General features: G+C 42.7%; 1 protein-coding gene across 2 annotated transcripts; it reads left to right on the top strand.

Moving 5' to 3' along the window:
* The first annotated feature begins 3,443 nt into the window (after window positions 1-3,443).
* On the top strand, window positions 3,444-21,972 carry YWHAB (tyrosine 3-monooxygenase/tryptophan 5-monooxygenase activation protein beta). Of its 2 annotated transcripts, none has more exons than XM_074317439.1 (6): window positions 3,444-3,610; window positions 15,298-15,600; window positions 17,847-17,970; window positions 18,815-18,978; window positions 19,633-19,728; window positions 20,031-21,972. In XM_074317439.1, the coding sequence occupies exons 2-6, from the start codon at window positions 15,301-15,303 to the stop codon at window positions 20,085-20,087; spliced, it is 741 nt and encodes a 246-aa protein (XP_074173540.1). In that variant the 5' UTR covers window positions 3,444-3,610; window positions 15,298-15,300; the 3' UTR covers window positions 20,088-21,972. The 2 variants fall into 2 exon arrangements, with proteins under 2 accessions (XP_074173540.1, XP_019605227.1); XM_019749668.2 differs by lacking the exon at window positions 3,444-3,610 and adding an exon at window positions 3,812-4,110.
* Window positions 21,973-22,365: the final 393 nt, after the last annotated feature.

The raw sequence follows: 22,365 nt of genomic DNA, 5'->3' as shown, positions 1-22,365 counted from the left end.
CCCATAGAGGGCGCACAGCCGTGTAAGGGCGACCACTGTGTGCCGCTGATCCGTAGCCGGACAGGGCCAAGCAAACATCAACCCCGTAGCAGTGTCCACTGCTGTAAATGCGTATATCGCATTGCGGGCCTTAGGCAGAGGTCCAATGTAATCCACTTGCCAGCGAGTAAGGGGCACTCTCCTTCGCGTAATCTGCTGTGTCTCCCAGGGGAGCCTCCGCCTTTGGGGGCTGTCCTGGGCACAGACGGCACAGTCATAGCAGGCATCTGCTATCTCCTGCCATTTCAAAGGCAGGCCCCAGCGTCTGCTCACCTGCCACATGGTTCAGCTTCCAGCGTGCTGCAATTTCCTATGCAGCCAGTGGGCCACATCAGTGGCAAGAGCCCGCTCTAACCATCGTACCCGTGCTAGGGCGTCTGCTTCATCATTACCTGGGGACACTAAGGGGGAGTGACCTGTGACATGCATTAGGGTCACCTCCTTTCTCTGTCCTAGGTCCCAGAGGTCCTGCCACATGGCTTGACCCCACAGTGGACGGTGTCCCACCAACCAGTTTTGGTGTTTCCATGTAGGGAGCCACAACGTTAGGCCCCGGAACACCGCCCAGCTGTCAGTGCAAATAACTAGGGGCCCAGGCTCGTGGCTGATTACCATCCACACAGCCCGTAATTCAGCCCACTGGCTACTCTGCCCCGTCCCAATAGGGACCCCAAGCACTGCCATAAAGGTCTGGTACCACAAACCGGGAAAGGTGCCAGTGGCAGCGACCCTCCTTTCCCAGGACAAAAAGCTAGCATGTATCCTCCCAGATGGAAGGGATTTGCCATTGTTGGTTCCTAAGACTACCGTTTCTTTTTGTCCGTAGGTGTCAGTAGGCTAATACGGCACAGGGACCCTCGCGGAAGACGCTTGTCACGTAGATTGTGAGGCGAGACCCTGTAGGGGTGGAGTGTGGGGACAGAGCCCCAGAAATTAGTTTACAGGCTCTCGGCCTCACATGGAAAGGTGCTGGCTCGGGTAGTGGATGGCCGTCAGCTGTGGCTGATTGGCCGTCGGCTGTGGCCGGTTAGCCGATTGGCTGCTAGTATAACTGCTGCGGCTACGGAGGAGAGCCGAAGATTGCTGAGGAGCCGAGGAGAGTGGAGGAGAGTCAAGGAGAGTGGAGGAGAGTTGTCGGTCGGTTGGCGGAAAGGCGGACGGCAGGTCGCGAGTCCGGTGGGCCCAGCCTCCAGTGAGACCATAGTGGTATGACTCCCCTACCTATGGCTCTGCGGGTGTTCCTTTTTGTCCTCACCATATCCTGCGTTCTTGTGTGGGGAGCGGGAGCAGAGACCCCGCAGGCCGCCCCATCCAACAAATGGCGCAGCGAGCAGGGTCTCCCGCACGACAGCTCAACTATCACCTCTTTCAGGAAGTCCTGCCTGCTCCCCCACCACATTCCCAAGGTGGGTTAGGTGCCCTTCTCCCTGCCTCCCATAATACCCTGGGCATATATATTCCTATGGTTGCATCTGCCACATTGTATGTTAGTATCTCTTTGTGTCTCTGTCGGTTAATAGCTGTGGTTTGTTGACCAATGGCCTAGAATGCAGAAATGGTGAAAGCAGCCTATCCATGCAACCCGTTAGCAGGCACCCAGGGATGCCTGGCAAAGGGCACTTCTGTTCCCTCAGTACACTGTTGATGTCATCTGTGGTGTAATCATGAGCCCTGTGACCCACTAGGCTATTTTCTGGATGGGGGCATAAGGCACAGTCATGTTACATGAAAGCTTATTTCAATCTGAGCAGTCTCTGGATGACTGACCTTTGGTTTGCCAAAGATAGATCCCCATGGGGAAGTTTTTGCACTGGGAAACTTTTCTGGGCTTCAAACCATCCTGTGGTTTTGCTGTCACATTTGTGCTGTTTATATTACACAACGCTCAAGCTTGCTCAAGTTAAAAGGTGGTATAGCACAGGAGTGACAGGCACAAACACCTATATGACAGACCACATGAACGAGGAAAGCACACTTGGTCAGGAGGGGACCCTGGCACTTTGTAAAGTCCATGTCTGACCTAGAGTAGGCAGCCACACTCCTTGGCTTCAGTAAACTGTTCCCACACACGAATGTTGCTAGACAAGGCAGAGATGCACATTTTTGTTCACACAAAAATCTCTGTCTTTAAAAACTTGGCAACTAACACAAATGATTTAGAAATACTGGACCTTATCTTGGGAGGAGAAGGAATCATCCAATTGAATTGGGGTTTTACGATGGGGGAGAAAGAGCAGGAAAAGGGTACAGGGGAAGGGCAATCTCTGGAGAACCTTGACTGTCGCACTCAAGGGGCCTACCAATTGTCTTCTAGGTCTGTCTGACTAACCACCAAAGGATTTCAGCAAGAAAGGAACACGATTAGAATGGCATTTTAAAAAGATCACTTTGGCAATTGATGGAGACAGGGCTCAGGGTAAGGTGATGAGCTAGAAGTCTATCATCAAGGTGAGTCAGGGTAAAGAAGAGATGACAAAGGCGTATTCACTGTTTTTTCTCCTACCAGATTGTAAATTCGAAGACAGCAGGGCCCTGTCTTGTTCTTGCTGTGTCTCCAACAATCAGCACACAGCCTGCTCAATAAATATTTATTGAAAGAATGAATGAAAGGGAGGGCGTGCAGGTGAGAGGCATTTTGAAGAACTGTGTTTAAGAGTCAACTGCCTTGGAAGAAATAGATAAATGTTGATAACGGTGAGTGCAGTCATGCGAATGGGGGGCTGTGGAGGCCTGTTTCCTTTCCTTAAATTTCCTCTAGGAGCTTGAAAGGGGGGTATTCAATTACGAGATTATAAACACAGGCTTAAAAAAAGGGAAAAAGGCCTTCGATCCTCATGGCCTCTTCAGTCCACAAAAGAGGAAATGATAAGTACCTTGAAGGATTGAAGAGAGAGGATTAAGCAAAAATTTAGGAATGAGCAATCTCTGTCCATCCCTAGATCCAGTATTTCCAAAGGACAGAGCAAAAGGGGACTGACCTCAACGTCTAACCCCATGGCGATTACTTCTACGGTGGGGTGGGAACCGATGACCTCGGAATCTTTGGGCCTGGCCCTCTCGAGTTTTAGCCTAAACAGAGTGGGCCTCAGGCCCGCCCAACCCCAAACCTCGCCCAGTCTTCCTCGTTCCAGCACATCCCAGTTCTTGACCCTCCCCCCACCCGCCCCCTCTCCTCCTACCTCCTCTTTCCGCTCCCCCGCCCCCATTTCCGTCCCCCACCGCCCGCCTCCTCCAAGCTCCGGGCCGGGCCCTCCGCCCTCCGGCAGCCGCTGCATCCAGGCCCCCTGCTCCGCTTCCTCCACCCTCTGTCTGTCAGCGCCCCTCTCACGCGGCCGGGGCAACCCCGTGCCCCGCTCGCCCAATGAGGAGAAGGCGCAGGGGCGGGGCGGGGCTCGGGACGGAGCGGAAGTGGTGACCGGAACGGAAGTGGAGCTGCCGCCACCACCGCCGCCGATTCCGGAGCCGGGGTGCCTGCTGCCGCTGCCGCTTGAGGAGTGGGCCTGGGAAGGAAGCGGTCACCGCGCTCGGAGCTCCGCTCGCAAGCGTCTTTGCCCCCTGCAATCCTCCCACGGTGAGTGCGGCGCGGGGTCCGCCCGTGGCCCCCGGGGGCTCCAGGCCAAAACTCCCCCCCACCCCCCCACCCCGGCGGCGGCGACTACTACGACCAGGGCGACCCCGCGGGTGGTCTTCTAGGGTAGCGCGCACGGCCTTCTAGACCCCGCGCGGCCGCCTGCGGCGCGGGCCTGGTCTCGCCGCGGCCCCTCCCTATTTCCGGGGCCGGGCCCTTCGCTCTCGGAGAGGCCCGGGCCGCCCTCGCCGCCTGCGGCCCTGCCCGGCGGGTGGGGTGCGGCTCCGTACCGGGCGGGAATGGACTTCCAGCCGCGGACCTCAGGCCCTCCCTCACTGCCCAGTTTCGATCCCCGCGTGACCCCTCCCTGCTCTTCGGGCGCGGAGATCCGACCTTTTCAGCCCTATCACCCCTGCTTATTACTTTCCGGCTTCCAACAAAATTGAACCGAAGGCGGACGAGTTCTCGAGGCCCACTGCTCCTGCTTCATTCCCCCTGGATGGGTAAGGGGTTTAACCTTGGGAGAGAGCAGAAAGAAAACCCCCTCCCACTTTGCAGTAAAGCCATTTATTTCATCATCGTTCGCTGCTTTTGGAGCCTGGCAGAATCCGAGATTCCCTGGGAAGCCTAGGGTTGAGGTTTAAATCAAGAAAATGCATTTGTTGGAACCGGTTACTGACTCAGGCCGGATCCCCAGGAAAAAAAATGTCAAAGGCTGAGTATCGAGTATTTTCCCACGGTATCTACCGTCATTAATGCCAGAGTCTTTTGTGTCCTCGCCCCCAAATTCCCTCATGCTGTGTGTTAGTATGTTTTTAGGACTGAAATTTGCCCTGATGGCCTCCCTGGTGGTGGGGAAGGGTAGGAGTGATTTGGGCCCCTTTTCTACCTAAGATGAGTACATCTTTGTCTATTGCAAATGGAGAACTCGGATGCAATGGGGTTTTCAAAGGTGGCAGTATTGGTAAGACAATTTGCCAACCTTTCTGTAAAAATCCATGTCTCTTGTCCTTGCTGTCACTGCTTTTCACTTTGGTAAGGCTAGATAGCAAGCGTCAGCCTCTGGTTTTACTTGCTATGTGTGGGAGATGGAATTTGGAAAGATGATGTTAATGAACACAGCAAATGAGGTGGCAACAAGAGCCTGAACAGAAAGACGAAGCATTTGTAAGAATATAAAAATTGTCTGCATTTCTCATTGTCTTCAGTTGTTCATATGAAACCACACACATGCAGTTTATAGAACAGGACACATGGTTACGCAGCTTTTTGCATTTTCCTGTTAGAAGTGTATAAGTGTTATTTAGTTCGTAGTGATTTTTCTCCTTGAACACTTTCAGTGAACCCCATTTCTTATTTAGGAATTGTATCTCAGTTGCCTGAGCCCTCATTTTTCTTGGCTCTATGTCTTTAGGAGCACACAAGATGGTAAGAGTAAAATCTGTCGGTTTTACTGGACCCAAATTAGAATTTTATGGGTAGTCTTCAAAATAGAAGGCTAATAATCCAGTAGCAAATGCTGAATTATTTTCCTGGCCCCTCCTTTCGATGAGATAAGAAACCATTCACCCATCTTACAGATGGAGTCTTTATGAGAAGTGAGGTGATTTGGCCTAGACCACACACACCTGGTTTTCAGGCTGAATATCTTCATTCATCAGTAGTAAATATTTATGGACTGTCAGTCCCTGGAGTATGGTATGGCTCCTACCCTATAATCTTCTGTACGTTTCCCATCATGCAGTGCTTGTGTTATGTTGAAGCCATTTTAGAATTGGATCTCTTGATCAGGGAGGCAACCTCCATAAAACCAGGCTGAGCAAATTCCCATGATGCTAGTTCCCAAGGCAGAATCTCCAGATTTTTGGGCCACTGCAAATGCGTTTTGCCCATTTGGCTGTGGATATAGAAGCAGAAAGAGCACTAGACTTGGAGTCAGATCAACTTGATTCAGGTCTTGCCTGCAGCATTTTCTAGCTGTGTGATGTTGAGCGTGCTGCCTAGTCTCTGATTCTTGCTTTCTCTATCTTTATTGTATGAGGCCTTTTTACAAACTGTAAATTGTTAAATATAAGCTTCTGATTTTGTTTTTTAATCACAGAGTTCACTATTAATGGCTTTGTTTTTTCCTCCAGTTGCATTCTGACGAGACCCAACTCCTCTGTGTACGCATGTTGCTTTTTTAAAAAATGACATAGTAGTATTATAGAACCTTATTTTGTGTATAGCATCTCTAGTCTTTCTGAGCCCATTTTCTCATGCAAATGGTAATGGTCTTTAATGTATTCTTGCGGGAAACTCAGTAATCAAATAAGGATCTGAGCTGTATAGTAGGTGTTGTGTAAAGGTTATTTGACCATGTAAATGAATATACATATACATGTATAGATAAGATACATGCATATATGCTGTGTAGTATGAACACATATAGAGTCTATCCATTTGTGATTTATTCGCCAACTGATGAGGTTGCATCAAGCAATTAGTTTATAATAATAATAGCTACCACTTATGTTGCTCACTATGTGCCAAGCTGTGTTCTAAATACTTTACATATATTAATAATCCTTCATAACAAGCAATGATAGGTGTGTACTGTTAGCCCCATTTTACATATGAAGAAACCAAAGCACAGAGAAGTTAAATACTTTTCTTAGGGATATACACACATAGCAACGGTAAGTGCTGGAATCAGGAATCAAACACACGCAGTCTGGCTCTAAAGATAGATTTCTACTCGTAGTAAAACAACACGTGTATATCTTTTGTGTGAACATCATTTCATCCTTAATTTTTCTTTACATGTGTCTTTAAAATAAAAGTGTTTGAACAGGAATTTTGGCTATTTTTGAAAATAGATATAATGTAATTTGTTGGGGGAGAATGTATTCATTCTGGCTTGTGGGGATGATACTACTTATGAAAGACCCAGGTTTTCTAGTATTTGCTTCATACTAGGGAGAAAGTTCTTCACTTACTTTATGGCACACTGTTTGATTTCTCCAATCCTAGGTTCTTCATCTAATAGGATTTAGTCAGGACCACCGTTATTAATTATTATTTATCATACTACCTTTTATGTGGAGTTTTAGATTATATTATGTTAGGAGAAGGAGATAAGGAATATGTCTACATAAGGAGAGAGAAAATTCTAAATTCTAACATCCTATTATGCTGCCTGCTCTTTCAGTGGCATCAAACTAAGCAGTTTTCCCTTAAATGATGATCAGTACCTTAGAGAATGAACTAAAATTTACTTGTAAAGGAACTTTTAAGTTTCTGGGTTCCTACATTTTTCTAGGGAGAGGTGACAATTCATACTAACTAGAGGGCAAGAAATTAATTACATAATAGCAACTTTTAAGGTTTAGAACTATCTTGGTCTCCACATGAATATGGTCCTGGTAGTCATATATATATGTCGTGATGGAGAAACTAACACAGTTGGATTCGCAGGGAATTTTTCTAAGGAGAATACTTAGGAAGGAAGTACTTTGTATTTTGTGATGTGTATGCTCAAAGCCAGTCATCTTACTGCTTTCTCTGCTAAAAGATCTAATATAGGTATCATTGTATATTTGTAATACTTACAATGATGAAATTGATTGGTGGCCCCAAGAGAACGAGTCATTCCCAGCTGACTTTAAGTCAGTGAGATGACTTATTTTTAATCTGGCCATTCCTCTATTATGTAAGTTTGTTCCTGTACTGGTTAGTTTATTTCATTGTTTTCCTTAAGAGACCCAACAATAAAAGTTATTTCTGAATGGCCTTGACCAGGACAAAGCTTGGAGGTGACAATAAAGTAGTTGTGAGCCTTGGCCATTGTTACTGTTTGTCCGCAAACCTTACCTTAAAGCTTGTTTGACAATCCAGTGAGTTTTGGGCATATGCTGTTTTTAACTGCTTGATTTGATTTCAGTTTTTAAAGCTAGATAAATAAAGGCCAGTTCTCAAACTTCACTGTAATAACTTTTTATAGATCTTCAAAAAAATTGTCCATTTTTTTCCTTAGTAAGCGTTGAGAATCATAATTACTCTTTAGGAATAGTGAGTGCTGCAAAGAGCGTGTACCAAATATACCTGTGTGACCCTGGGCAAGTTACTCTTGGCATCTATAAAAGGGGACAATGATATCTACCTCATAGAATGCTCAGGATTAAATGAGTGGATATAAACCCTTAAGTGCTTTGCACATTTAGGCAGACCATAAGTGATGGATTTTTGTTGTTACTAAACCATTCATCCAGCATGACTTTTTGTATAGCTAACTGATTGGACTTTTGAATAGAGGAGATGGACAGAAAGTATTCCATGGGCTTGTTGAAGCTCTGTTTGAATCTGTAAATAAAACAATTGGTAGCCGAGAAACATTAGTCAAAAAGTATGGTGTTGTCTCCTGATTGGGGCTGAGGTGGCTTTTTTAAAAAAAAATAAAAAGCAACAAATGAACAAACAATTCATAGATACAGACAACAGTATGGTGGTTACCAGAGGGGAAGAGGATTGGGGGTAAGATGAAGAGAGTAAGGGGGATCAAATACATGGTGATAGAAGGACACTAGACTTTGGGTGGTGGGCACACAATGGAATATACAGATGGTATATTATAAAAGTGTATACCTGAAACTTATGTAATGTTATTAACCAAGGTTATGCCAGTAAATTTAATTTTTAAAAAAGAATGAAAGCAGTATAAGACACCATATAAGTATACACTGTATTTTATAGGCCAGATGTGGTCTATCTACTTCTATCCAGGTAGGCAATAGCAGCTTATTCACTTCCTTAAAAAAGTGCATCAGTTGATGAAACAGTTTCATATTCAGCGTGGCCGGCATTGTGCTACATGGGGGCGCCCATGGATAAGTCTCGGCTCCTCCCTGAAGCTCACAATCCAGTGTGGGAGCCGACAAAGGCCTTTACAGTAAACTGTGATAACTGCTCATTTAGAACTAGGCATAGATAAGTTAACATGTGCCTTTTAAAAGTCTTTAAATTTGAAGAAAGCCATCTGGATTGAAAAATGAGGTAGGTAGTAAGTGTCCTTTCACTGGCTGACCATTTGTTTGGTAGACGTGTGTGGAATACAGTGCGGCTGCCGTTGACTGCTTACAGTGTGCAGAGGCTGTGCTGCTAAGTGTTGTGCATCGTGAACAAATGTATTTGTTCCTTACAAGAACCTTAAGTAGATTTGTCTATTTAATGCATAAGAAGACAGAGATGAGGTAACCTATGGAGTTGGGGTGTGGTACTGGTAAATTGGACTGGGTCACTCCCATTATGTTGGTAGACCCAAAGCTTTTGAACCCCATTCACAAGGTCGACCAGTTGGGCTGTCCTGATTGATCAGAATTAGCCTATTTTTAGATTGATCACATAAAGCTAAGAGATCAATTAATTGTCATATCTGCTATTGATTCACATTGTGTGACCTTGAGCATATCACGTACCACCTCCATAGTTTTCGCTTTAAATTGGGCTAATTGGACATAACAATGATAGTCAACAACTGATGTGAAGGAGGGAAGGGATTTCAAATAGAAGTACAGTTTCCCTCCACAATTCCCAGTTCTCTGCACATCAGTGCTGATGACTTTGTATTTCAGACATGCTGTGTTTTATTTTCTAACAAAAGAGCCTGCAAATGTTTGAATGGAATTAAGTTTATTACAGGACTCTGAATTTTGTGTGTAGAATGGCACAGACATTTTTAGAGTGGGCGTTTTTCAGTGAGTAGTTTTCTTTAAGAGCCAGGAGTTCTTTTTCTGGGTAACACCCACTAACCACCTGGTCCCGCTGACTTCCGCAGTCCCGCCTGCAGGAGCAGGGCACCTGTTTTTCCTTTGGCAGAGTGACTCCAGAACTGTAACTTTGGCTTCATGGTGCTATGGGTGCTCTCTCTGGAATGGTGCGTCTGTGACTCCTATCCAGAATTGACTACCAATTCCTTACCGATGGGGACTCTTGCGACTAGATTTCTAAGATGTACCTGTCAGTTTCCTTGCTCCAGATTGATAACTGTTCTCATTTCTTTACCCACCTTGGCCTTTGATTCTGTTTCATCTAGAGAAACATACACGCACTTTATTCATCCACTGTTTCCTGTGCCTACACAGAGTACATCGAGTTCCCTCTTTCTCTCCTATGTATACACCCCCAGCCCCAACCAATAAAGCTAGTCAGGACCCAGTCACATTTAAACTACACCTCTTCCCTCGAATTCTAGCTGGTTACTTCTCCAAGAAGCTTTGTAACTCTTAGCCGTCTTCTCGTGTTCCTACCATGGACCTCCTCTCAATGACTAATCAAGAGTCCTTGGAAATACTGGGCGTTTTTTCATTTACAGTTATTTCAAGACGCATTGAATTACATACATTACACTTTTGGGAACTAGTTTAAGGATATTTAACTATTAGGAGCCTTTACTCTGATCAGCACTATCTAGCCATTTTATGTATAGCATCTTATTTGATAGCTATCAATGTCTCCTTTTAGCGTTTGAGGAAACCGGAAGTTCAGAAAGTTATTTTAAAAATACCTAATTTTCTTTTTAGAAGCTGAGATTTATTGTGTGTAGGGCTTTCCTAATAACAGGTCCCAATCATATATGTTTTATATTAGAGCTTTGGTAGTGCTGATATGTGATAATAGAATCCTCATTTTAATCTTCTAACAAATTATTAAACTCAAATTGAGGGTGTTTTTTTTCCTTGAAAGCAAAACATAGGTGAAAGTTAATACTTCTAAAAAGCCACAGGTGTCGTTATCAACGTTTTTCTTCCTTTGCAATGCTTTTTAAGAAAAATATGGATTCACAATGGATAGTCTTTTATTTTCTAATTTTTCGTTATCCTTGGATGTCTGCTTCTGGCCACTGGGAAATGACGTCTCAGGATTCTGATCCTGGCTAGAAAAATACTCCTTAGGCGAAGAATTGAGAAGGACGGGCTAGGTTGTTTCATAGATGCTCTCATTTCAGCATTTACTGTCAGATTTAGGGTTTTATTTATTTGAAGGAAATCCTATTATTTCATGGGTATCTGTAGAATTACTCTTCTTAATGTTGTTTCTTTAGGGGACATTTAACAAAAATGAAATACTGTTACCCAGCTTTTTCCTCCTTTATGTATCTTTAACAAATATTTCTCTGACATTAAATCCCTTCTTTTGATGGCCATGTCATCTTGGGCCATTTCTCTCTTTTAACCACCCCACTGTTGGCTATTTAGATTGTCCTCCATAAAGTGCCACCTCTTGCGGCCTTCAACAACTGGACAGCCATGATGATGTGGCTGTGCTTGAGAATTCCTGTCCTGGGGCATGTCGGCGTCTTCCTGAGCTCTGCTGGGCACAAGGAAGTCCCTCGGCCCACTGCAGGTTAGACTTCCAGGCCCCTAATAAAATCGTCTCCCCCGGTATCTTGATTGTGCTGCTAGGTGCCAGGCCTGGGGATGAGACTGCAGCCTCTTAAGGCTTTTTAAGAGGCAAATAAAAACTCTTGCCGGTGTTTATCTTGGTGGAACTTGGGTTCAAAGTCTCAGAACTAAGTCCTGATTATAAACCATCACTACTTGGCATCTCTAGAAAATCCAATTAGGAACTAAGGAATACTGTTAACATTTGTGTCCATTTTGAAGACATTAAAGGGTAGAGTCTTATCTAGGAACTTACCAATATAGTCACTTCCTATACAGGATTAATCTAGACTTGGCTTTTCCTTCTCCTGGCTTGTACATGTTTTTTAAAAATCCAAGCTCACATTTTGTGGGCTAAAACAGAGATATGTAGATACTGCGAGAGGACTAATAGTACTTCAGATTTGTTTTGCACTATGCATTTTTTTTAAACAAATTTCCTTATTTACTATTCTTTAATTTCCTGCCCCTCATCTTGACCTCTTCTGAGGTAGATGCTATTGTCTCCAATTTATAGATTGGAAGACTGAGATTGCACACGCGCATGCTGTTGTAGTGGCAGGTCTTACAACGTTGTCTTGTTGCCTTTCTGGCCAAACCTCATGTAGGTAGCCTGTGTTCTTTCTCCTCTCCCAGTAATGATTTGTTGAAAAAAATCATAGATGCTTATGTGACTGGCACAGTTTTAGGCATTACATGAGAAACAAATGTAAAGCTTTCCTTTGAGAACATGTACATGTGAAACTGTTTGCAAAATGGTATACTCCTCGTCATCTGCACCATAGAGCACATAGAACGCGGGCATAAAGACGCCCTAGACTGTATAGTAGGCTCCAAGTATATTTGGATTCGTAGGCAGGGTAGATCAGTGGGGGCCTGGGGTAGTCAGGGAACGCCTTCTAGCCCTAGATGGATGGATGGAGGTTTCATAGGCAGGAAGTAAAAAGGACACCAATCTAAATGAAAGGTACTATAGTAATCCCCCCTTATCCTTGGGGGACATGTTCCAAGGCGCCGCTGTAGATTCCTGAAACCGCAGATAGTACTGAACCCTGTATGTGCTGTTTTTTCCTATACATGCATACCTATGATAATTTACTTTATAAATTAGGCACAATAAGAAATTTATTAATAACAGTAAGTAATAATAAGATAGAGCTATTATAACAATATGCTGTAATAAAAGTTATGTGAATGTGGTCTCTGATAACCTAATAACCAAGATGGCTACTAAGTGACGAGCGGGCAGGGAGACCGCAGTTGACCGCGGGTAACTGAAACCGTGGTAAGCAAAACCGCAGATAAGGGAGGGCTACTGTACAGAAGCAATTTTATAGGGTATTCAGTGGTGTCCAGCCTGGGAGAAAGATACGTGTTGGAGAATAGTGGATGAGAAAACGGATCAGGTCTGGTCTGGAGGAGCCAAGTTGCGAAGGACTTTGAAAGCCAGGTAGAGTTTAGATTATCTTGATAGAGTAGCCGAAAGAGAGTCATTGAAAGTTACTGAGTAAGGGTGGAGGCATGACTAAGTAATTTTGAAGTAGGGTTCCAAAAGTACAAGGAATAATGAGGATTTAATGTGCTTACGAAGAATAGGTGCTTTGAATTATTTGAGAAGAGAGAACTCGACCTAAGTGGCAGTTTTACTAGTCTTTTCATTTTGGGATCTTTTCGTTCACTTAGCAGATGTTTTTATTCATACCTATTATGTGTAAGGTGCTATGGGAGCTATGCCCTAAAGTAGTTTATGGTGTAGTAAGGGACTTAAGGGATACATACAAATAATTTTAGTACTGAAGACGTAAATAAAACCTTAAGATGGGTACAGATGCTTTGTGAGAATGTTTGCAGCTTAGAGGAGCTCTGTCCAATAGAATGCGAGTCACATGTATTATACATTTTTTTCTGGTAGCTAACGTTTAAAAAGTAAAAAGAAACAAGTGAAATTAATAATTTTTTAAAATTTAACTCCACATAGCCAAATATTACAATGTAAACATGGGGCATTAGCCACGTGTGGCTAGTGGCTGTCTAGTAGTCAGCTCAGGCGTAGCAGCTTAAGAAAGGCTTCATGCAGGGGATGGTATTTGAGCTGTGCTTGGAAAGAATTTTGTATGAGGAATAGATGGGAAAAGACATTCCAGGTAGACAGAGTGGTTTGGTAAGCAGACACACAAAGACAGAAAAGCATGCTTTATATGTAAGAAAACCGTTTCGACTGAGGTACATACTTGTGAAAGGCATGTGTGGGGAACAGTCTGGGGAAGGTAGGTAGGAAAGCCTTCACTGACGGAGGAAATCTGACTGTTACTGGCAGTAAGGGACATTAAAAATCTTTGAGCAGGAAGTGACTTGATCAGAGCTTTAAGAGGGGGTCTGATAGTATAGGCATGAGGGGGCTAGAGATAGTGAGAGACTGAGCAGTGGAACTAGGGAAAGATCATGGATGGGAAGTTCATGTAGATGTAGAAATAGGAACAATTTAATTTCTCCGTTGTCTGCTGCCTTCCGCCAAACTGCTGGGTGTTGTGTAACCCATTTCCTGTTGAAATCGGTCTAGCTGCTTCAAAATCTATGTTATATAAGTCAAAAGTTATGTAAGCAGTAGGCATCAGGACACTTAGCTATGGCTTTTGCTTGCTTGGTGTGCATGTGTGTGTGTGTTTTAAACAACAGATGGATATTTTTCGAGGCATGTATTCAGTCTTACCATATCATGATGGTTCTCAGTCTCCAAAAGTTCTTGCAGTGATCCCATAGAAGCTGCAAATATTGTTAGTTGACCCCAAACCAAAAAGGTCACGTATTATTTTGAGAAATAGGGCGTGTACATTTGGGAGGTCCCAAGGAGTGGTCAGGATTCTTTTGAGAGGTATGATTTAACTTTGAACCTTTGGGAAGGGGAGGAAGTGGGGTGTGTCTTAATTGGGGGGGGGGGCTAGTAGGGCCAAAGTTTCATAGCATCCTTTAGCAATGTTGGTCCTTTGTACTTATTAACTCTTTTATAATACTGCCTGGGTGGCTTAGCTCTAAATTGACTTTTGGCCAGTACTTTCTTAATTGGAATCTTTCCTATGTAGAGTTGGACAGGTGCAATTTTATAAACTTTGGAGTGGACCACTAAGTGACTGCTAACTTTTAATTAGTTTACAGACTGGAAAATTGGCTTCTTTCTGCTTCTCACTTTTAGGAACAATGAAGTAGGGTTATTTAATGATGGAGATAGTGTTCTGATCTGAAAGACTTCATGGTCAAGAAAGTTAGACAATACTGAGAAGGTGGATAATTTTAAGATGATGAATAGTATATTTTTGATGTGCTTATTACTAGAATAGAGCTTCAGTTTCCTTAGTGGAGAATAAGAAAACTAACTCTCCATGGGCTGCTGGCAGGAATAAATCACCTAATCTACGTAAAGACGCTTTGAAATTCACAGCATTATGTACAAGTATCAGGCACTAATTTTGTACTTGGTGTATGCTGCAAAAGATATGAGTGTATTCAACACTTAAGCTCTCAGAGGTTAAGTTATTTGACCACGGTTATACCACTTGCAAGTAGCAGAGCTGATGCTAGATAGAGCCAAATATGCCTGCCCTGCATTTATGCTATAGTATGTTCTTGTAACAAATTTAGCAAATTGCAGAAGATATGGTAAAAATGGCACCTAAGTTTTAGGTGCCTACTGCTTGATGGGCACTGCCAAATGAAATATTTAGTCATATCTTTTAAGATGGATTGAAGCAATTAAGATGTTTTGCCATATACCATAGGGACAAAACCAGACAATTCTTGAAAAAAGTAAAGGCACATATTTAGCATAAGTATCTAAAGAAATAGTTATGAAGCAGTGTGTATGTTGAGGAGGCAGATTAGGGAAGTGGAAGAAAACAAAAAGCTCTAGAGACAGATTTGAGCTTGAGTTCCAGGCTCTACCATAGCCTGTCAGTGTTGCCCGGGGCGCATTCCTTGCCTTTGCTGAACCTCCATATCTTCACCTCAGAAAAAGGAGGAAGGGACTGGTGTGAACATACCTGCCCTGTAGGACTGTTGGAAAAATGAATTGACCAAAATAATAAAAAGACGTTGGCAAAGAACCAAAGTACCTATTCCTGCAGGTATTCCTGGTCGGTGGTGTTGAGGGCCTCTGGACATAGATGTTTCCCATGGAGGCATGTTTCTATCCAGGTGGTTTGGAAGATTCACACGTGCATTTCCTGGGCCCTGAAGCCTGACGTTTGCTTTCTCCTTTTTCTCTTCCTCTTGTTGTAGGGAATGACCATGGATAAAAGTGAGCTGGTACAGAAAGCCAAACTCGCCGAACAGGCTGAGCGCTATGATGACATGGCTGCAGCCATGAAGGCAGTCACGGAGCAGGGCCATGAACTCTCCAATGAAGAGAGAAATCTGCTCTCCGTCGCCTACAAGAACGTGGTAGGCGCCCGCCGTTCCTCCTGGCGCGTCATCTCCAGCATTGAGCAGAAAACAGAGAGGAATGAGAAGAAGCAGCAGATGGGCAAAGAATACCGTGAGAAGATAGAGGCAGAGCTGCAGGACATCTGCAACGACGTTCTGGTGAGAGGCCAGTGTTTCCCTTCAAACACTGATTCCCTGATAGTAGTAATTTAATGTACAAATGCAAACTCGCAAACCGCCTATGAGAGAGAGGTATCTGATACACTGGAAAGCTGCAAACCACTTGCTGCTAGTTTTTAAGCATCTCATGTGATTTTTCTCACCTCTTACTTGAACAGAGGTTGCTTATCACTTACAGAGTGCTTTCTCCTCCCTTCAAAAAGACCTGTGAAAAACAGGAACATGTAGTCAACATCCCTCCATCTTTAGAAATTGAGTCCTTCCAGGTAGGTAGGATTTAGACGGGTGCAGCTGCAGGTAGGCTACTGTGTGTATCCGCCTGAATGGTGATGGCCTCTCCAGTAGGGGAACAGGAGCAAAAGGCTGAACTGCCTGGCATCCTCTCCCCTGTCATTCCTGCACAGTATAGAGTCCTGTTTTTGTCTGAGAGTTAGCCGCGTTGGTCCGTTCTGGCCTGCGTTCCCCAGCCAAGTCAGCTGGTTTGGGGATCCTCCTTCCTGTTGTATAGAAGCCTGTCAGTTAATACATTCCGAACTGCTTTCACTCTGGCCACCGTCTTGGGTTGGAGGGGAGGGGTGCATGTCCTAGAGCAACTCCTGATCCTGTTGTGTTTCCCTTACGTCCTGAGCCCACTGGGAACTTGCTTCTTCTTCCAGGTGAAATCAGGTAAAAATGAATGGTGAGGGCTGCTTTGCAGGGAAAAGGAATTCACACTTGTGGATCTCTCTCCTCCCCTGCTGGGCTGCCTCTCCGAGTTACTGTTCATGACACCTTTCTTTTGAAAACCTGTGCAAAGCTTATCAGCCATCAGACAGTCTCCTCAGACCTAACCCATAAGGCGTTACACCCTGTCTGTCTGCCAAGGATGTTAAAATGACTACTGCCCTTGCATCTCCTCACTTTGATTGATGAAATCCCCTTATAACTAAGCTTTTGCACTGAGCTGCTCTTTTTGTTAAACTCCTGGTGTAAGATGTCATGGCTAAATCTGGTGCCTGTTGGTAATTTGGGGGTTTGTTAATGGTGCACTCATTCCTGAATGTTAGGTACATCTGGTATTCAGATGAAGTATGGCATGCATTCCAAGGGCAAGAAAGTTCCATAATTCCTGAGAATGCAGACCAGCTTTTAAGAGTATCTGAAAGAATGTGAAGAAAAGCATGGTACTTACTGCCTCTTAACCAGTTTTTCAGGATGCCACATTCTAAAACAACTCTTCGAAAATATTGCTCTGTATACGAAGCTTGGACTCCTTCAGAACTGCTTTTGTTGTAAGCATAAATGTTTAAAGGAATTTATTATTAATAATAGTAGCAGCTACTGTCTGAGTGCTTACTACGTGCCAGGCAACATGTTAAACACTTTATGTACATGAGCTTATTTCTCCTCATAACTACCCTAAAAGGATGGCTATTAGGCTTCCCGGTTGGAGAGCTGAGGAAACTGAGGCTCAAGGTCATGAGGTCATTTGTCCAGGGTCATACAGATAGTAAGCAGCAGAGGAGGTATTTCTACCCATGTCTGATTGATTCTAAATTTAAGTTTTTTGCAGTGTTGCTGTATTATCACCCTTTTCCTCCAAAAACAGAAAGTTTTATTTTTCTCTAATAGAAGTATTAGGTTGGTGCAAAAGCAATTGAGGTTTTTGCAATTATTTTTAAACCGTTTAAACCACAATTACTTTTGCGCCACCCTAATAACACAAGTTAATTTTTTTTTTTAAGGAAAAGGCAGAAGTGTATATGTAAGAATTATTTCTAATCCTATCACCTAGAGAACCATTATTAACATAGTGATAAATATCCTTCCAGACTTTTCCCTTACATATTTTTGTTCATGTACACATGTATATTTTAATATTAAAATAGGGTTACTGTGGTATTTATAATCTGCATTCTTTTTTTCACTCAGACTTTTGAGAACTTTTCCATGTTATCAGTGTAGGTCTGCATCGTCATTTTTAAGGCCTGTGTGGCATTCCATTGTGTGGCTTTACTTTAATCAACCCCTTATGGATGGTCAAAGTGATTTTATCAGAAGAAAACAGGCATCTGCTCTTATGACCTGGGCTAAAAACCACATAAAAGCTTTGGATGAAAAATAGGGTTTTTTAAATCTTCAAAAAAATTTAGAAGTGGTAGTGTGTATCTTGAATCTCAAACATAGTTTTAACATCTTGTAAATAATATTTCCAGATTCTTAACAGAATGTGAATCATTTTTTAGGAGCTGTTGGACAAATATCTTATTCTCAATGCTACACAACCAGAAAGTAAGGTGTTCTACTTGAAAATGAAAGGCGATTATTTTAGATATCTTTCTGAAGTGGCATCTGGAGACAATAAACAAAGTAAGTAACATTTTTGTAAAAAAGAAATTTGACCAGTAGTGGAGCCAGTCTTCCTTCCTAATAATTTTAACAGTTTTTGCTTTGTCTGTTCATCGTAGACACTAACCTCACAGTGCACAGAATCTAAAAGACCACAGCATTGTGCTGACCTGGGACAGACGGGCTCATGGGGGCTGACACATCAGAATGTAAGGGGACGATAGGGAGGGCATGAAAAGGCTGGTGCAGCAGTGCATTTAAAGAGATTTTATCTTGAGGATTATTTGAGGGTCTCTTTTTAGAGGTGAAACTTGAAAAAGTTTGATAGCATGAAACCACCATAGTAAATAGTGAGGCATGTCTTTTATCACATGTATTACTGTGATGGTGATAATTATATCTATGCTTTATTAAGTGCCTGCTACATGCCACGTATTGTAGAGTCTCCTCCATTCACACACAACCCTAGGAGTTTACGTGGGAGTCTCTTTTTCTGCTAAGGAAACCAAGGCTCACGGAGGGTTTCACTTATTCCAAGCCACACACCTAGTGAATAGAGTTAGGAATTCAAGTTTGGGTCTCAAGTCCATGATCTTTCCACTAGAGCATATTGTTTTCCATGTTCTATCTTGTTTAAGGTTATTTCTTAATTGCTTTATAGAATTGTTTTCGCGCAGAGCGTTTAATATAGTACTTGGCTTAGAACAAACATAAACAAATGATTGTTAAGCAAATGGTGGAGACACTGACCCCTCATTTGATAGGTCATTTAGTCCAACCTAGTTTGGTAAAACAATTTAATAATGGTCCCATGTATGATGTAGCCTATGAAAGAACCCAACCTTTAATGTTTTTTATCTTTTAGCCACTGTGTCGAACTCCCAGCAGGCTTACCAGGAAGCATTTGAAATTAGTAAGAAAGAAATGCAGCCGACACACCCAATTCGACTTGGCCTGGCACTGAATTTTTCAGTCTTTTACTATGAGATTCTTAACTCTCCTGAGAAGGCTTGCAGCCTGGCAAAAACGGTGAGAAACACCCCCGGTAGTTTCTGATCCTAGTAAAACAGTGTTTGTGCTTTTTAATTAACTTCTTTTTATTATCTGAATATTACTCATTGTCTTGGACTTTTTTGAAGATTTTCTGGGGATAGGAGTACATCTTTTATGAAATAAATGCAGACCTATTACTTTTGATTTCTTCTCAACACCTGCTAATTTTTATTTTTGTGGTTTGATTACTGTTTTAATTTGGAAAAAGTGTGAAATGAATTCTCAAAGTTCTATCACTTAATCAGATTTAGTGGTGTGAATGTCTGTTCTCCCTTTTTCCCTTATATAACCTTTTGAGTTAGTTTTTTTAAAAAAATTACTAGAAATATCTTTGGTAATTTAAAAAATTACATGAATTTGCCTAGAATGAATGGGCTGTATTAACAGTAATACCTGCTGACTTATTAGGTGAAGTTCTTATCTAGGAATTTTTGACACTGTTGGTTGGTGCTTTGTAAACATTTACTATATGTTTGCTGAAACAACTGACAAACAAGATAATACTGTATAGGAGTACTGTATCGGGCTAGAGTACTGTATAGGAAATGATTTTCACTTGTTAGCAGAAAAAATGGGCCTAACTTGGTTCAAAGGACCTGTGATTTCTTTGCTAACGGCTCTTTGTTGTAGGCATTTGATGAAGCAATTGCTGAATTGGACACACTGAATGAAGAGTCCTACAAAGACAGCACCCTGATCATGCAGTTGCTTAGGGACAATCTCACTGTAAGTACGACTGATTTCAGTGACTGCTTTCAGAGTGTTTATGGTGTGCTCACCTACCTAATAATCCATGATTACCCAAGGCTCAAGAGGGGATTTGTGCCTTGTAAATACGTTCAAATTTTCAATTGTTAAATTGGTTCTAAATGAATGCTAAAATTTTGACCTTTGCAGTCCTCACTGTCTGCAGTAATAAAGGAAGAATTTTAAACAGTTGAGTGAGTTAAGATGCTACAGACTGGGTCACCTCCCTGAGTACGTTTTAGTAGCCCTCCTCTGATTATAGCTCTGTTTTTCTCTTGCAGCTGTGGACGTCGGAAAACCAGGGAGATGAAGGAGATGCTGGGGAGGGAGAGAACTAATGTCAGTCGTGCTTCGTGATCTGTTCAGTGTCACTCTGTACCCTCCACATACGTCCCTTTGTGCGATAAAAAAAAAAAAAAGAATCGTACGTTGACTTTCGATTTTTCACAGCCTCAGCCTAGCAAAAATGGTTCATGGGATAAACAGCTGGTATTTGTATTTCAAACTCAGATTGGTCACATAAATGCCACGGCGTTCTGAAGGTTTGATTTTGATTAACATTGACAGGATTACTGTGTGTTTAATTTTTTTTAAAAAAACTGAACACTGTGATTATTGGGTTTTGTAACTAAGCAGAACTCTTACTGGTAGAAAAAAAAAAAGACCTGAATTACATGTACCTTTTTGGAAAGTTTAATCTGGTATCAAAACAGTCACTGAAATACAGCTCATTGTAAAGTTGTACAGAAAGTTATAGATTATATTGAGGTGCTGGGACTTGGAGTGAGACACCTATCATTTCGCATTCGAGTTTGATGGTAATTCACAGTAATTCTGCCTGTTGTTCAGGGCTTATAGACACTTGACCAGTCCAGGCTGTTGCCACTCCAAAGTTCATGACCGCAGATGTCCATAGTGTCTTCCTCTGAGGAAACTCGAAGCCTGAAATTGAAATTCTTTGTTTCAGATAACTGGGTGATGGTACCATGAGAAGGCCCAGTGCTCACTTAACACACGTGACAAACCCCTTTCCTTCAGCAATGTGTTACTGATTTGTGACTTGTGCTTCAGTAGTGGAATTTGTTTTCTTTGTAATCACGAGCTAAAGAAGAAAAAAAGCCGTGTAGCTTATGAATGACCTTATCTGTCTCCTGGGTGATCCCTTTAAGGATACTGTTCTGCAGAGATTGTCTTTCACGTGAGGAGTACTCAGTCTTTGGGGTCTTCTAGCTCGGAGCTTTTAAATTTTGAAATCTGAACATTCTTTCCCACTGTCATTTTTGACTATTTGGTTTTCTCTTCCCTCTTTAAATTTCTGTCCTTCTGCTTCTTTGCACTTTTTTTCGTTCTCACTTTTATCTTTGTCTTTTGTCCACAGTTGAATACTACATGGGCAGGGATAGGGGGCTTGGAGTGAGTGAGGCGTGAAGTTGGTAAGCACTTTGGTGAGCAGGCATAGTTTCAGAGTTGAGAAGAGCTTCCAGCACCATAGCTGTCTTCCTCCAGTTCTCAGCCCGGTTGTTGCTCTTCAGTCATACCAAGATCTGAATCCAAAAAGTAGTTTTAAATATCCATGACTTCTCCCTGTATTGCAGCCAGCCCTGATAATGCTTGTTAGCACCTGTCACCAGATCTCCCAACTGTACTCATCCAGCCAAGTTCACAGACGTGTTTAAACAAGACCCTATTATGCAGGGAAGTTGCATGAACACTGCAATGGGAAGAATCAAGAATACCCAGGCCTACCAGTCTCACAGTATCCTACCCTCCCTTTAACATTCCACGTAGCTGTAGTGTCCATCTGTTTGTCCATCTGCTGAAATGAGAATAAAAAAACATTCATGCACTGATGAAAACAAACCAAAAAAAGAAAAAAGAAAAAAAAAATCCCTCCTTTCTAGCTGAACAAATGTGCAGTTAAATACTTGGCGCTTGAAAATGCAGTAGTGAATGTGGAACGAGCCTGTCTGTATATCTGGTAGCTCTTTCTTGCTTTGTTTTTCCTTACCAGTATTCTGCCTCACGTTTGCTTCTGTGGTGGTTATATTGCCTAGCAAGCACACCCATGGTTGTGAAAATAGTATAGCAAAAAAAGAAAAATCCCCAGTTATTGATGTGCTAGATTTGTGTATGTCTTTTAAACCGTTCTAGTTTCCACCTTACACGGAATAATCAGGAATAAGTGTACAAATTCAAACGTGAAATAAAAAATTTTATCAGTTAGTTGCCTGTGAATTGATGTGTGGCACCATCTCTATCACTACTACCAGAACTAGCTAACTTTTTTTTATTACACTTACTTTTTGGCTCTACTCTTTAAAAGTAGGCAACAGCTTTGTGTCATCCTTTAGAACCAGAAGTGTCGTAAAGGGGAAGACATTACCATTAATTAACACAGAGCCTATCCACCTTCACAACAAAGCATCCAGGTGTTAGGGTTTCTTTTGGGGCCTCTAAGATTTGGTACAGTTATTTTGCATCCCATTTAAGTCGTGTTCCTCCCCCCCACCCTCCTTTTTAAACCCTGAGATGTAACCAAGACAGAGATGGTTGCATAAGGCCTGGTCATCTCCAAGGTTATGCCAGTCTCTCATCTATCCCAATACTTTACGGTAG

This window comes from Rhinolophus sinicus, linkage group LG13 (assembly GCF_036562045.2).
Source record: "Rhinolophus sinicus isolate RSC01 linkage group LG13, ASM3656204v1, whole genome shotgun sequence".
In the NCBI taxonomy this organism is placed as follows: Eukaryota; Metazoa; Chordata; class Mammalia; order Chiroptera; family Rhinolophidae; genus Rhinolophus; species Rhinolophus sinicus.
The sequence above is the reverse complement of the archived record's forward strand: the minus strand, read 5'-3'. Positions and strand labels throughout refer to the sequence as shown.

Bases quoted from the DNA above. Each gene is read 5' to 3' on its own strand.
- YWHAB (XM_074317439.1), top strand. From the start codon at position 15,301: ATGACCATGGATAAAAGTGAGCTGGTACAGAAAGCCAAACTCGCCGAA. The intron at 15,601-17,846 runs GTGAGAGGCCAG...ATCATTTTTTAG, and splicing joins ACATCTGCAACGACGTTCTG to GAGCTGTTGGACAAATATCT. The intron at 17,971-18,814 runs GTAAGTAACATT...TTTATCTTTTAG, and splicing joins ATCTGGAGACAATAAACAAA to CCACTGTGTCGAACTCCCAG.